The sequence below is a fragment of the Podarcis erhardii genome (genome assembly GCF_964252035.2).
Source record: "Podarcis erhardii genome assembly, chromosome: 12".
Lineage (NCBI taxonomy): Eukaryota > Metazoa > Chordata > Lepidosauria > Squamata > Lacertidae > Podarcis > Podarcis erhardii.
This window is the reverse complement of record NC_138513.1, coordinates 20,736,694-20,751,551: the sequence shown is the minus strand read 5'-3', so window position 1 is coordinate 20,751,551 and position 14,858 is coordinate 20,736,694. Positions and strand designations below refer to the sequence as shown.

Here is a 14,858-nt window from a genome sequence, read left to right as displayed (position 1 = left end):
GATCGGCGTACTAGACGCAAGTCTTCTGGACTCATCTCCTCCTTCTTAGGAGAAAAGTGACCAATGGTGAACAGTGGTTCTTCCAGTTCATTGTCAGATGCAACAGATGGTCTGACTGAGGCCTTTGTGCTCTTGTAGTCTGCTGTGTCATCACTGTCGCTGACATCAGCAGCAGCGCCGCCCACTGAACTGGAATCCGAACTCTGATCATCATCATCATCCTCAGCTTCCTCAGCTTCCTCAACATTATCTGCTTTTTTCAGATCACCTTCATCCTCTTCTGGGTAACTCTGGAAAATTCCCACATTTCCCCCCCACTTAGGATTGTACTCAACACTCTTTGTGAACTTAATGGACTTAGAGTCAGTCATCCATACCCTGTATGAACCTTTTTCGTATCCCATGAACAAACCATGTGCCCCACGCTTCCCAAGCTTGTTGCTCTGTGGGGTGTGTACCCACATGTCAGAACCAAAGATTCTCATGTGCTTGATGTAAGGTTTCTTACCAAACATCTTCTCATAGGAAGTACAACCAATAGGTGATGACAGTCTGCGATTATAAGTGTAAACAAACGTGGACAGAGCCTCCCCCCAATACTTCTCAGGGAGATTGGCATCATGCAAGAAGGTTTTCAGGCCTTGAAGCAAAGTCTGATTTGCTCACTCCGCAAGTCCATTCATCCATGGCGATCTAGGCGTTGACAAGTCATGCTGGATTCCCTTCTCAGTCAGGAAAGCTTCAAACTGCTGAGAAGGGAATTCAGCCTCTCGATTAGTAAACAAACAGCCAATGTGTTTACTGTGAACATTCTCCAACCAAGCACAGAATGCCTTGAACCTAGGAAATGTGTCCGATTTCTGCTGGAGGATAAACACATGAATGTACCTGGAAAAGGAATCAATTAGAACCATGAAGTACCTTGCTCCACCCACAGAGGGCTCCACCCACAGAGGGCGCAACCAGGTCTGCGTGGACTAGCTGGTAGGGTTTGGAAGCCTGCCTGCTAGATTCCTTGCCTTTTGGAGCAACCTTCACCTTGTTCTCTGCACAAGATACACATTTCATGTGAAACTTATAGGGTTTGATGTTCAAACCCTGAACCAACTCAGGCATCTTGGCCAGCGCCTGCCAAGACATGTGACAAAATCTTCGATGTGCTTCATGAATGCATCCTGCATGAAGAACTTTGTTAGTTTGTGCAACACAACAAGAATCAACATTAGACACAGCAACAGCACCATTGTCATCATAAGTTAAACAGAACAAACCATCTATAAACTTTGCATGCAAAATGTCCTCTTTGCCTTTTCTGATGACACAGACGCTCCTCTTGTAGGAAATCTCAAAGCCACGCCCAGTCAGCTGTGGGACACTGAGCAAATTGTCTGCAGCACCTGAAACATAAAGTACATCTTTGATGGTTGTGTGCAGACTTGCCAGTTTTACAGTCCCTTCTCCTGCGATTCGCAACGTCTTTCCATCAGCCTGGTGGATCTCACCATCTTGAGGTGTGAAGGAGATAAACAGATGCTTATCTTTTGCCAGATGGCGGGTGCATCCAGAATCAATAACAAATCTGGCCTTGGCCTTTGGAGCAACTTTTCCAGCAAGCAAAACCTTGTTTTCCACCGGCTGGGCTTTTGCTTGTTGCCCCCCTGCTCCTGGCCATCAAACTTGCCTTCGGCTTTTGGAGAAGCAGTGCTAGCAAACAAAGCCTTGTTTTTCCCTGGCTTGGGCTTTCCACCCCCCTTCTGCTTTGGGCCATCTGCAGGCATCTGTCTCTGTTTACTTCTGGCCTTCCGGTATCTGTGAAGATGACCTTGGCTCCCATGAGAAACAGAGCTCTCAGCTGCTGACTCCTTGGCTCCCCCTGGAGGCTGGAATGCTGCCTGGGATGACATCACAGTCAGCTCCCCCTGCAGCTTGCAACCGGTGCCCTCAGCATCCGTGCATTCACTCACATTCTGGGAAACAGCCAGGACCTCCGATGCAGTCAAACTCTGGGCTGGGATGACTGGCAGATGAGCTACTTTCAAAGCATTCCACATCTGACGTGCTGTGGTGTTTCCAGCTAGCGTAGCAATTTCCTCCAGAGAGACGGACAAGACTATTATGTCTATGGCCCTTGAATCTTGGGCCCTCCATCTATCTGTCAGAGGAACTGGAGGGGCTTCACACACAGTATGCCACACTCCAAACTGTCACAGCAAACTCTCACACCACACAGCCCAGGTCTTGTAATTGTGCTTTGGGCACTGAGCAGCTTCAGAAGCTTGGAAAAACTCCATTCCAGCTCTTTACTTGAGCCGTGAGTCTTTATGCCTTCAAAAACTCCTTATCTCGGCAGCTCATTAATCACGAAACCTCTGGCGTGGCTCCCAGGCCAATTAAGCCAGCCGGACATCAAAGTCTCTTGCCGCGGCAAACAGAAAAGCCTTATTTGCTTTCGCTTTTCCCACATACCTCAACGCAGTCTTACTCTCCTGTAAGTGCCGTGAATCTGGGTGCATAACCTGTTGTTGGGATACTGCCGGGGAGACAAAAGCCATCATGCCCCCACGCTGTCTCCGGACTTCCATCGACCTCCCGTAGAAACGCAGTATCAATCAATTAGCGACATGAGCTCCAGAAATAGCTTGCAACATTCCAGAGCTGATGCACGCTCTATCAGCAGATAATGCACAGCAAAAGATGCACGCAGGAGAGCATATTTACAAGTTTATTCAGCGTTGGTCAGAACAAAGAAAAAAAATGACTGCCTGCTTCAGTGTCTAAGACACAGAGAGAAAACGAAAGCATAGACACAACAGAAACATCCTGTGAACAGGAAATATGCAGGCTGTGACACAAACATCCTGCTCCCTTTAAGGTGGAACGGAAATATCCTAACAATGCCCACTAGTGGGTGGTAGGGACCAGGTTGATGTTAGGTACTGAAGTTCTCACCCTGGGCCAGCAGGGGGATACTGTAGATAGTTTTCACTCAGGTCTACATATGCAAATAAGGAATTGAAAGTGACGTTCAGTGATTGGATAGTTATAGAAAGTTGTTACTGTTGCATTGTAGTGGAGCTCTATATAAGCAGGCTGGCTGAACCCTTCAGTTCAGTTCTGTTCTGGGCCTGTGAATAAACAAGAGCTGTTTGAAGAATCACTGTGTTGTCTGATATGTTCACTCACAACTTAACAGTTGACTATCCCTGACCTAGTCCCTCCAAGGTGAGCTGTCCTGGCAGGACAGCTTACTCTTTGGTCTTAACCCCCTCATCCATTATTTAGTCTTAAGCAGGTTATGTGAGGTGGGCTATCCAACAGAATCATATTTTACAAAACCTTTCTCTAGTTGTTTTGAATGCCTATGAAGAAAAGCTCAATTGACGTGGCTCTTGTCTTGTGTCTCCAAAAGGGCAACAATCTGGCTGTGTAGCCATGAGAACTGGCACTGCAGCTGGACTGTGGGATGTTGTGAACTGCAAGGAGAAGGCAGCCTTCATCTGCAAACAATGGGCAGAAACTATGACAACAACTCCTGCCCCATCAACAATTCCCCCACCCCCATGCCCAGAAGGATGGCTTCAAAGCCCTTACAGAAGTGTCTGCTTTAAAGTGGGTATACTGCTTCTTGAATCCAAGCTCTTGTTTGTTTCAATATCACAGCAAAGAGAGAAATTACTTTTGTCTAAGTGAACCTTTTGAGATATTTGAGGATGTGATTTTTAGTTTTCAGTTTAACTGCTTGGTGCAGGATTTTGTTGTTATTCTTTTTAAAGTGGCTTTTAGTTCAATGTTTTGTACTGTGGTTTATTTGAAGTGTCAATATTCAATTGCCTTTTAAATGTTCCTCCACACAGGGCACCAAGCCAAAGTAGGGGTGCCACTGCAGGGTGTTTCAGTTATGATGTAGTACACACGGGTGACGCTGTGCTCTAAACCACTGAGTCTCTTGGGCTTGCCGATCAGAAGGTCGGTGGTTCAAATCCCCATGATAGAGTGAGCTCCCTTTGCTGTGTCCCAGCTCCCGGCAACCTAGCAGTTCAAAAGCACACCAGTGCAAGTAGATAAATAGGTACCACTGCAGAAGGAAGGTAAACGGTGTTTCTGCGGGCTCTGGTTTCCATCACAGTGTTTCATTGCACCAGAGGCGGTTTAGTCCTGCTGGCCACATGACCCGGAAAGCTGTCTGTGGACAAATGCCTGCTCCCTCAGCTTGAAAGTGAGATGAGCACCGCATCCCCATAGTCACCTTTGACTGGACATTACCATCCAGGGGTCCTTTAGCTTTTCTTTTCTTTTAGTGCATGTGCAGAACAGAAAGCAAGAGTCGGGGGGGCACTGAATTGTGTCCTTGCAGAGGGTGCCACTGAAATTTCAAAGTCCAAAGTCCACCCCTGTCTCCAGGTAGGGATGGGAGGGGACACTTCCTGAACTCGCATTTTGTCAACATTGATCAAAGTTGTTCAGTAAGACCAGATACCAAACTGCCCCCCCCCTGAAAGACACCCCTACATTGATAGTAACACAGTAGGTGCCTTTACTAGAGTCTGAAGATCCAGGGAGTCCAGTCTACCTGCAACTCTATCACCAAGAGGGTGGAAATGAGGCTTAATTATGCTTGAAGATATTTATAGCAGCAACATCTATGTATCTAGGGTCCAAATCTTGTGAGATTTGCTGGAGACTATCAGAAATGGTGCTCAAGCAGAAGAAGTAACATTCATTGTTGTCATCGTTTTATTGTTTGTAGCCCACCCATCTGACTAGGCGGTGCAACTCTGGGCAGCTTTCAACATTTTAGATATGTTGATCTTTACACATTAAAAAGCTTCCTCCTCTACAGGGAACTTTGTAATCAGTGAGTTGCTGAGCCATACCCTTCTATAGATGAAAAAAAGACTGTGCTTGTGCAGTTAAAATAGGACTTGCAGATGGGAAGATAAGATTTGTGCTTCCTAATCTGACCAGCTGTTTCAGGTACTGCCAGTCCTGGACTTCCTTGTGCAAAGGCAGGTAGAAGACACAGCTGGTGGAAAGGACAAAACATAGGAGGGAAGTTCTAACGAGCAATTGGTGGGAGTTTCCCACCCAAATCTATTTATTTATTTTTTAAAAAAATGTGCAGATTAATCACATACTTTTATGCCATGTCTGCTTTGGCCCTTAGTTACCATTGTTACATGTCAAATAGGGGTTCGTGCAAACCATGCAGATCTCACTGTGAATGGAATTTGCAAGATTCTTACCAATATGCAATTGTATTTATATCCATTTAGGCCTATACAAGTAACGTGCTAACTTGGTTTGAAGCACGTGATTTTTGTAGAGCAATTGGAGGAGACCTAGCTTCTGCTAACAGCGAAGAAAAGGAGGGTTTGTACCATCAGTGAGTTTTATGAAATGTTTATTTCTTCACATTGTCTCAGAATCAAAAACTGTTCTGGTTACCAGGTAGACTGAAATATGTACTGTGGTGTTTTGGGCTCAGACCCAACTTCTGCTTTTTAACTCAGTGTCTTTGGGAACTTGTTTGTCCATTGTGACTATCCATGCCCCCATGTCAGACATTTCGGTATAGTGCTGATAATAGGATGGTATTTTTTTAAGGTTCAAATGTGCCCGTCAACCAACCAAAAAGGAGGTAGGGGTCAGGGTTTATAATGTAGTCACCTGGAAAGATTTAGAATAAATAATAATAATAATTTAATTTATTATTTATACCCTGCCCATCTGGCTGAGTTTCCCCAGCCACTCTGGGTTGCTCCCAATCAAATGTTAAAAACAGTACAGCATTAAATATTAAAAACTTCCCTAAATAGGGCTGCCTTCAGATGTCTTTTAAAGATAGGATAGCTGCTTATTTCCTTCAGATCTGAAGGGAGGGTGTTCCAGAGGGTGGGCACCACTACCGAGAAGGCCCTCTGCCTGGTTCCCTGTAACTTGGCTTCTTGCAGCGAGGGAACCGCCAGAAGGCCCTCGGCGCTGGACCTCAGTGTCCGGGCTGTATCATGGGGGTGAAGACGCTCCTTCAGGTATACAGGACCGAGGCCGTTTAGTGCTTTAAAGGTCAGCACCAACACTTTGAATTGTGCTCGGAAACGTACTGGGAGCCAATGCAGATCTCTCAGGACCGGAGTTATGTGGTCCCGGCAGCCACTCCTAGTCACCAGTCTGGCTGCCGCATTCTGGATTAATTGCAGTTTCTGGGTCACCTTCAAAGGTAGCCCCACGTAGAGTGCATTGCAGTAGTCCAAGCGGGAAATAACTAGAGCATTCTAAAATTTTCTGCACTCTAAAATTATCTTTTATATATTTTAGGTTTCGACGTCTTTGTTGGGTTGGTTTAATTAAGTTGGAGCCTGATAAAGGATTTACTTGGAGTGATGGATTTCCTGTAAGTATGCTAATGTACTGACAGGGAAATTAATATCATTTTTACAAAACCATTTTGAATATGAATGTTGAAGCTCTTTTGTTTTCTGATCAGATCCCATAGCATTGTTTTAAATGTTTAGTCACTTAAATTTCCAGCATCCAAGCCTTTAAGCATACAATTTGTATGTAATCTAATTTTTGGACCCAGCACCTGTGGCAATTCCTGCAGAGTTGATTAAATTGCTGCTTATCCAGTTGGATTAGATTTGTTTTTGTTTTGTTTTTAAAATAGTGCTCTTATTATTATTATTAAGTAACAAACAGAGCATTAAACAATGCACCAATAGGAGCATAAACACCTACATGTAATGCAAAAATGAACTATGGTTTAGTGCAAATGGGAAAACAAAGATTGTGGCTGCTGCCCTCCTTCCCTGGTCCTGCTGATCCTGTACTATCCAAAGCAAAGCCATGATTTGGAAAAGTGGCCATTACAGTTAAAATATTTTTCATCATCTGAGGCTCTTCTTCATGCGCCTCCTCCATGAGAGGTTTGGAGGGTGGCAACATGACAAAGGGCCTTTTCTGCAGTGGCACTCTGCTTGTGGAATGCTCTCCCCAGGGAGGTTTGTTTGGCACCTTCATTACAGTATGACGCGGCAGCTAAAAAAGCCAATGCAATTCTGGGCTGCATCAATAGGGGTATATCATCTAGATCAAGGGAAGTAATAGTGCCACTGTATTCTGCTCTGGTCAGACCTCACCTGGAGTACTGTGTCCAGTTCTGGGCACCACAGTTCAAGAAGGACACTGACAAACTGGAACGTGTCCAGAGGAGGGCAACCAAAATGGTCAAAGGCCTGGAAACGATGCTGTAATGGTTATAAGGGGTTACTTGTGCGTAAGTTGCCGTTACTTTCGGCTAGATTGCCTGGCTAACCATGCCTTGGCTGACAGCCCTCCACTCTGTGGCCGGTCAGTCGCTTGCAGAATCCGTCAGTGGGTGTTTCTTGAACCTCTTCCAGCATAGAAGTTGTTTGACGCCAAGTCTCTGCCTACTCTCCCTGCGTGGAACTCTTCTGTGCAAGGAAGGACTGGGCAGAGGTGTGCCTGCGCTCTCTCCACTAGTCTCGGGCGAAGAGTCTTGGATACCCCTCTCTGAATCCTCCATCTCCCTCCAGTGTGGTGTAGTGGTTGAGAGCAGTAGTCTTGTAATCTGGGGAACTGGGTTTGCATCTCCGCTCCTCCACATGCAGCTGCTGGGTGACCTTGGGCCAGTCACACTTCCTTGAAGTCTCTCAGCCCCACTCACCTCACAGAGTGTTTGTTGTGGGGGAGGAAGGGAAAGGAGAATGTTAGCCGCTTTGAGACTCCTTAAAGGGAGTGAAAGGCGGGATATCAAATCCAAACTCCCTTCTCTGCTGGTGTTGCACTGAATTCCTTCCCCTCTGCTGGTCCCCTCTCCTGAATCGCTCAGGATCCTTGCCTCCATCTCTCGCTCCGATGTCAGTTCCCTGACATCCACCTCCCTCCCAGGACCCCCTCCACCCCCGGCCCGACCCTGTGACGTAACTTCGTCTCCCTCTTCAGCCGACAATGCAGGGAATCCCCGGAAGGAGCTGCCGTCATCCTCCGAGGACTCAAACCCCGCTTCCCACCCGCTCCGATTTCTTCGCGCGGGATGGGCTTCCCAGTCCGATTCCTCCTCCTCTGACGCTTCTCCTCCTTCCTCTTCGGAAGCGGGAAAACCCACAAAATCCTCTTCCTCGTCTGTGGTCCCAAATTGCTCCTCCCAGAATCTCTCTACTGGTTTGGGCTTGCCCGGATACCTGTCGTGGAACTCCTCCACAAGATATCCATCATGTATCTCCCCCGCGGGAACCCACGTGTTTTCTGATTCGGGTTCTCCCTCCCAAGCTACCAGGTACTCCACCTGCCGCCCCCGCCACCGTGAATCTAGGATTTCCATCGCTTGGTTGTGGTGTTCCCTCTCCTCTACCTGCGGGTGTGTGATGCCTTCTCCCTCCCCCCCCGGAACTCCCGTTCCCCCCTGTACAGTGAGAGTAGGGACCTATGAAACACCGGGTGGATTTTCATGCTGTCTGGCAACTTGAGCCTGAGTGCCACAGGGTTCACTTGCTGCGTTACCTCAAAGGGTCCCAGCCGTTTTGGCCTTAGCTTCTTGCACTCTCCCTTAAAGGGTAGCCCTTGGGTGGACAACCACACCCGGTCCCCCACCCTTATAGTCTCCCCTTCCTGGCGGCGCTTGTCTGCTTGCCTCTTGTAAACTTCCTTGGCCCTTTCCAAGTTCATCTTAAGTTGCTGGTGCAGGGCCTCCATTTCTTCCACAAACTGTTCTGCTGCAGGCACGCTCCACCCTTCCTCCCCCCTCCCGGGAAAGGCCCTGGGGTGACACCCATAATTGGCCATAAATGGGCTCATTCCCGTGGACACATGCTCAGCGTTATTGTACACAAATTCAGCCAGCGCTAGTCTCTCTACCCAATAGTTCTGTCTCTCGTTGATGTAGCAGTGTAGTTATTGCTGTAAAATACTGTTCGCTCTCTCTGCTTGCCCGCTGGTTTCCGGGTGTTTCGCCGTCGAGAAGCCCACCTCCACCTGCAATAAGTTCATGAGCCTCCTCCAGAACCGCGAGGTAAATTGTTTCCCGCGATCCGAGATGACACTCAAAGGAGCCCCATGCAGCCTGAAGATGTGATCAACAAACAACTTGGCCGTTTCCTCTGCCGTTACTGCATGTGAGCAAGCTATGAAGTGGCACATTTTGGTTAGCAGATCCACTACTACCATGACTGCTGTCTTCTCTCTAGACTTTGGCAAATCTGTCAAAAAATCGATAGATACCACCTCCCAGGGTCTTCCCGGTGTGGGTAAGGGTTCCAGCAACCCTGCGGGGGCAGCCCTCTCCCCTTTAGCCCGTTGGCAGCGGTCGCACCCACGTACATACTCTCGTACATCTTCACTCACCCTTGGCCACCAGAACTGCCTGGTAACCAGCAACATGGTTTTGTGTTGACCAAAATGCCCCTCTGTTGGGTTGTCGTGAAGCTGTTTGAGCACCCTTTCCCTCAAGGTCTCCCCTGGTACGTACATTGCCCCCTTGTAGTACAGCAGCCCTTCCCTTTCCTCAAAGCCTCCCTGGTTTTCCCTTGCTTCCCGGAGTTCCCTGATTCTTGTTTGAGTGAATTCGTCGTGGCGAATCAGCTCGGTTAGTTCTCATTTCCCAACCAACGCTCCCCCACACACCCATCGTTCCTCTGGGAACACGTGTCTGACTTCCGGCAGTCCCTCTCCTTCCGTGTACTCCAGCTTCCTGGACAGCGTGTCTGCCCTTACGTTCTCTTCTCCCGGCACGTACCGGATCTCGAAGAAGAACTTGGAGAACTCCTGTGCCCATCGAATCTGTCTCTGGTTGAGAACTCGAGCCGTTCTCCAGTATTCCAAGTTCTTGTGGTCTGTGCAGACCTGGATCTTGTGCTGGGCCCCTATTAGCAGATGTCTCCATTGCCGAAAGGCTGCGTAAATCGTAAGCAGTTCGCGATCATACACCGTGTAGTTTTGTTCCGACTTGCTCAGCTTCCGTGAAAAAAAAGCGCACAGTCTCCAGCTTTGCTGGCTCCCCCCCGGCTGCAACAACACCGCTCCGACGGCCCGATCCGATGCGTCGGTCTCCAGCCTCATTGGCTTCTGCAGATCCACGTGCAGGAGTTGCTCCTCTGAAGCGAATGCCTTCTTCAGTCTTTCGAAGGATTGTAGGGCACTTTCTGTCCAGACGAACTTCCTTTTGCTACTGAGACAATCCGTGATGGGTGCAGTCAGGTGGGTGAAGTTTTTGATGAACTTTCGGTAGAAGTTGCTGAACCCGAGGAACCTCTGTGCATCCTTCCGTTTTTGGGGGGGTCTTCCAGTCCAGCACCGCCTGCACCTTGCTGGGGTCCATAGCTAGGCCCCTGTCCGACAACTTGTACCCCAGAAATTCAACTTCCCTGGCGTGAAATTGGCACTTCTCCAGCTTGATCCACAACTGGTACTTCTGCAGTCTCTTTAGCACTTCCCTGACGTCCTTGACATGCTGTTTCTCATTGTCCTAATAGATTAGGACGTCGTCCAGAAATGCTACGCAGTTCTTGTACAGCAGGGAACCCAACACGTGGTGCATGAAGGCTTGAAAACAGGCGGAGCCTGACTGTAATCCAAATGGCATGGCTAAGTACTCAAAGGCCTCCAGAGGGGTGAACATGGTGGTTTTCCATTTGTCCCCCTCTCTCATTCTAATCAAATTGTATGCTCCGCTGAGGTCCAGCTTGGTGAAGATTTTCCCCTTCCTCACCCGTGTTAAAATGTCATCAATTCTGGGCATTGGGAAGGTTCTGATACAAGGTTTAACGCCCTATAATCCACGATCAATCTGGGCTGATTAGTGTTCTTTTTGTCCACAAAGAACACCGGACTGCCCCCCACTGCCTTAGATTCTCTTATGAAACCTCTTTTCAGGTTCTTGTCAATAAAGTCTCGCAACTCCTGCATCTCCCTGTCAGACATGGCATGCAGCTTACCCACCGGCAGCTGAGCCCCTGGGAGCAAGTTGATTTGGCAGTCAAAGGGCCTATGTGGTGGTAGCCTGTCCACCTCCTTCTCGCTGAAGACCTCCTGCAGGTCAGCATAATGTGGCGGCACCTCTCCACTCGGTTCCACCGTTATTCCAGCCACTCTGGCCACCCTCAAGCTTGGCTCCCCCCCCCAGACAGTGTTCCAAACAGTGAGCTGACCAGAAGGTGACCGTCCTCTGATGCCATGCCACTACTGGATCATGTAGGGCTAGCCAGCTCATGCCTAATATCGGGGGTCCCGCCAGTGTGGCCACGTGAAAGGCAATGGTTTCCGTGTGCCTGGAAACCTTCATTCTCATTGGTGGGGTTTGATGCGTCACCTCCCGTCCCAGCAGTTCCCTGCCATCTATCGTTGTGACCTGGAGGGGGAAATCCAGGGGCAGTAGATGGAGTTGGTGCTCTAGAGCGAAGTCCTTGCTGAAGAAATTGCAGGAGCTGCCTGAATCCAGCAGTCCCTTCACCTTGACTGGGTGTCCATTTGGGAGTTCTAGCACCACCTCTATGGCTATTGACACCTTGGGGGGGTCTGGTTGGGGCACTTCAATTAGTTGCTGGCCTGGCTGCTGTGCCCCCTGATTGGCAGCCAAGCGTTGGCGTTTCCCTGCACTTTCTCCTCTTCCCCCTCCTCCTTACCACCAGCGGCTCCCATCATCCCTTGCCAAGCCTTTCTTTGTGGACAGACCTTGGCAAAATGTCCTGGCCGTTGGCAGAGGAAACACTTCTTGGCGCCTTTGCAATCCTTCCCCTCCCTCTTGTGTCCTCCGCTGGCGTTTGAAACCTCTCTCGCGCGCGCTCCATCGATTTCCATTGGCTCAACGGACTGGGAAGGCTGCCTTGGCATCTAAGGAATGCGGTAGTCAAGGCAACGCTCTCCTCCCCCCTCCCGCTTCTCCAAAGCACGCGCTTCCTGTCTCACTCCTATCGCAAGCACAGCTTTGGTCAATTCGTCCATCGATTGTGGGCGGGGCATGCAGGAGAGCTCGTCCTTCACGGCTGGGGACAACCCCTCCTCAAACAGCATTTGTATAGGGGGAGAATCTAAATTCCACTCCAACCGGTGTATTAACATCGCAAAGCGGGACCAGTAGTCTCTGACTGATAGGTTCCCCTGCTTGCACCCCATCAGTTCCCGTCTGGTCACACTCTCTTCCACTTGGCTGGAATACATCGCATCCAAAGCCTGAAAGAACTTCTGAAGGTCCTTCAAGGCAGCATTCTGCATAGCCATTAGGGGTCTGACCCATTCACGCGCCCCATCCTGCAGATGCCCCACGATATATGCCACCCTCTCTGCGTCATCAGCAAAGTCATCGTGCTGCAGTTCCAAAGCGTGCTCTATTTCTGTTCCGAACGCGTTATAGTCCTGGGGCTTCCCCCCAAACTTGTGTACCAGTCCTGGCACCTTCCTTGCCACGGGGGTGGGTCTGACCTGCGCATCCTGAGCTGGCCTTTCATCCAGCCGTGCCGTCAGCAGAGCCACACGCTGTTCCAAATCTCGGTTCCTCTCCACCAGATTCTGCACACCTGCAGCTTGCTCCGTGGCGCTGGCACCTCCAGTCTGACTCATGGTCTCCTGCCTGTGCACAAGTAACGTCAGAGACTGACGGATTGCTGTAATGGTTGTAAGGGGTTACTTGAGCGTAAGTTGCCATTACTTTCGGCTAGATTGCCTGGCTAACCATGCCTTGGCTGACAGCCTTCCACTCCGTGGCTGGTCAGTCGCTTGCAGAATCCATCAGTGGGCGTTTCTTGAACCTCTTCCAGCATAGAAGTTGTTTGACGCCAAGTCTCCGCCTACTCTCCCTGCGCGGAACTCTTCTGCGCAAGGAAGGACTGGGCAGAGGTGTGCCTGCGCTCTCTCCACTAGTCTCGGGCGAAGAGTCTTGGATACCCCTCTCCGAATCCTCCATCTCCCTCCCTTCTCTGCTGGTGTTGCGCTGAATTCCTTCCCCTCTGCTGGTCCCCTCTCCTGCATCGCTCGGGAGCCTTGCCTCCACCTCTCACTCCGATGTCAGTTCCCTGACAGATGCCTTATGAGGAACGGCTAAGGGAGCTGGGCATGTTTAGCCTGGAGAAGAGGGGGTTAAGGGGTGATATGATAGCCATGTTCAAATATATAAAAGGGTGTCACATAGAGGAGGGAGAAAGGTTGTTTTCTGCTGCTCCAGAGAAGCGGACACGGAGCAATGGCTCCAAACTACAAGAAAGAAGATTCCACCAAAACATTAGGAAGAACTTCCTGACAGTAAGAGCTGTTCGACAGTGGAATTTGCTGCCAAGGAGTGTGGTGGAGTCTCCTTCTTTGGAGGTCTTTAAGCAGAGGCTTGACAACCATATGTCAGGAGTGCTCTGATGGTGTTTCCTGCTTGGCAGGGGGTTGGACTCGATGGCCCTTGTGGTCTCTTCCAATTCTATGATTCTATGATTCTATGATTCTATCTTGAGGTGCAGGCAAAAATATATTTCTTCTCCCATGCCTTTGGCTAATTAAACAATCTATGGCTTTTAAAACTGGTTATGAATTTTGTTTGTTACTATGTTGTGTATTTTTGTGTTTTTATATTGTAAACCACCCTGTGATCCTCGGATGAAGGGACATACAAAAATGTAATAAATTTTACTATTATTATAATATTTATACCCTGCCCATCTGGCTGGGTTGCCCCAGCCACTCTTGACAGCTTACAACACACACACAAATAATAATAAAACATAAGACATTAATAGTAACAATCAGATCCTGTATAAAAATTCACAATAACTTTAAAATAAACAATGTATATCAAATAAAGCAATATGCAATAATCCATTAGAATCCAATAGTAAGCACTAAAATTTGACTCCAGCTGCTCTCCTTCGTGTTGAAGTGGATACAATAACAATACAGGCAAGAATTGACTATCTGTGTCTAAAATATGTAAAAAGACTTTAATCCCTCCCGGAGGAGATTCCCCCGCTATGTCTTTCACAAAATGAGAACAGACCAAATGCTGGAAGGCTGGCATCCAACACCTCTTGTCCCAATATCAACTACAAGATCTTCAGGCGGTCATGAAGTTGGACAAGGGGCACTTAAGAGATCGCCTCTATAGGTCCGTTGCAGAAAGGGATTTAACCATGATTGCCTCTACCCAAAGTTGACCATGGTTCCCACTTATCCAAATGGAGCACACTCGAGCTAGTTATTGACAAAGCTCCCACTTGCCATACTAAGAATCGCTTTTACAGAATTATGATTTCAATCAATGCCCTTGGCGGTGTTGGATGGACGGTACAGCAAAGTACAGTACAACGAGAGACTTTATCTGTGTGGGCAACCTTATGTACAGGACCTGTACCATTATTTACTGCAATGCCCGCTATATACAGACCCAAGAGACTGATTTATAAAACCCCTGCTTACGAATGGAACACGCTCGAACAGGGTGGAAAGGGTGAAATGGCTGCTGAGTGATACGGATGATTTTGTAACTTATAAACTATACACAGTGGCAGCTAAGAAGATTAGGAGAAAAGAACTAGACAAAATTGCAGTCAATTGCAAAGGTGATTTGGACATTTAAGTTGGCACATTCTACCTGAGAATCCCCAGCTAGTCTCTTACATGCAGCAAACAATTTTTAGGAGACGTGATTGCGATTTATCATATTTGTTATGCCTGATGTTTTATGGTTATTGTTGATTTTTTATGTTCTTCTTGTGAATGATGCCGTGGCCTTTGGCTAGTGCAATAAAGTCTATGAATGAATGAAACACTAAAATTTAACATCGGCAAGTAATATTTAAACAGTTTACACTTATCAATTACAATAAAGAATTACTCATCCATAATCAATAAAAACAGCAGCAAATCAC

At 48.2% G+C, this 14,858-nt stretch overlaps 1 protein-coding gene across 1 annotated transcript in view; it reads left to right on the top strand.

Annotated features, from left to right (window-relative positions):
• The window catches only part of LOC309352957 (macrophage mannose receptor 1-like), an 86,632-nt gene that overhangs the window by 17,137 nt on the left and 54,637 nt on the right, over nt 1-14,858 (top strand). The window contains exons 12-14 of the mRNA XM_081881782.1: nt 3,407-3,609; nt 5,274-5,383; nt 6,316-6,391. Of these exons, the coding sequence (XP_081737908.1) occupies nt 3,407-3,609; nt 5,274-5,383; nt 6,316-6,391 (389 nt within the window). The remainder of the gene's footprint in view (nt 1-3,406; nt 3,610-5,273; nt 5,384-6,315; nt 6,392-14,858) is intronic.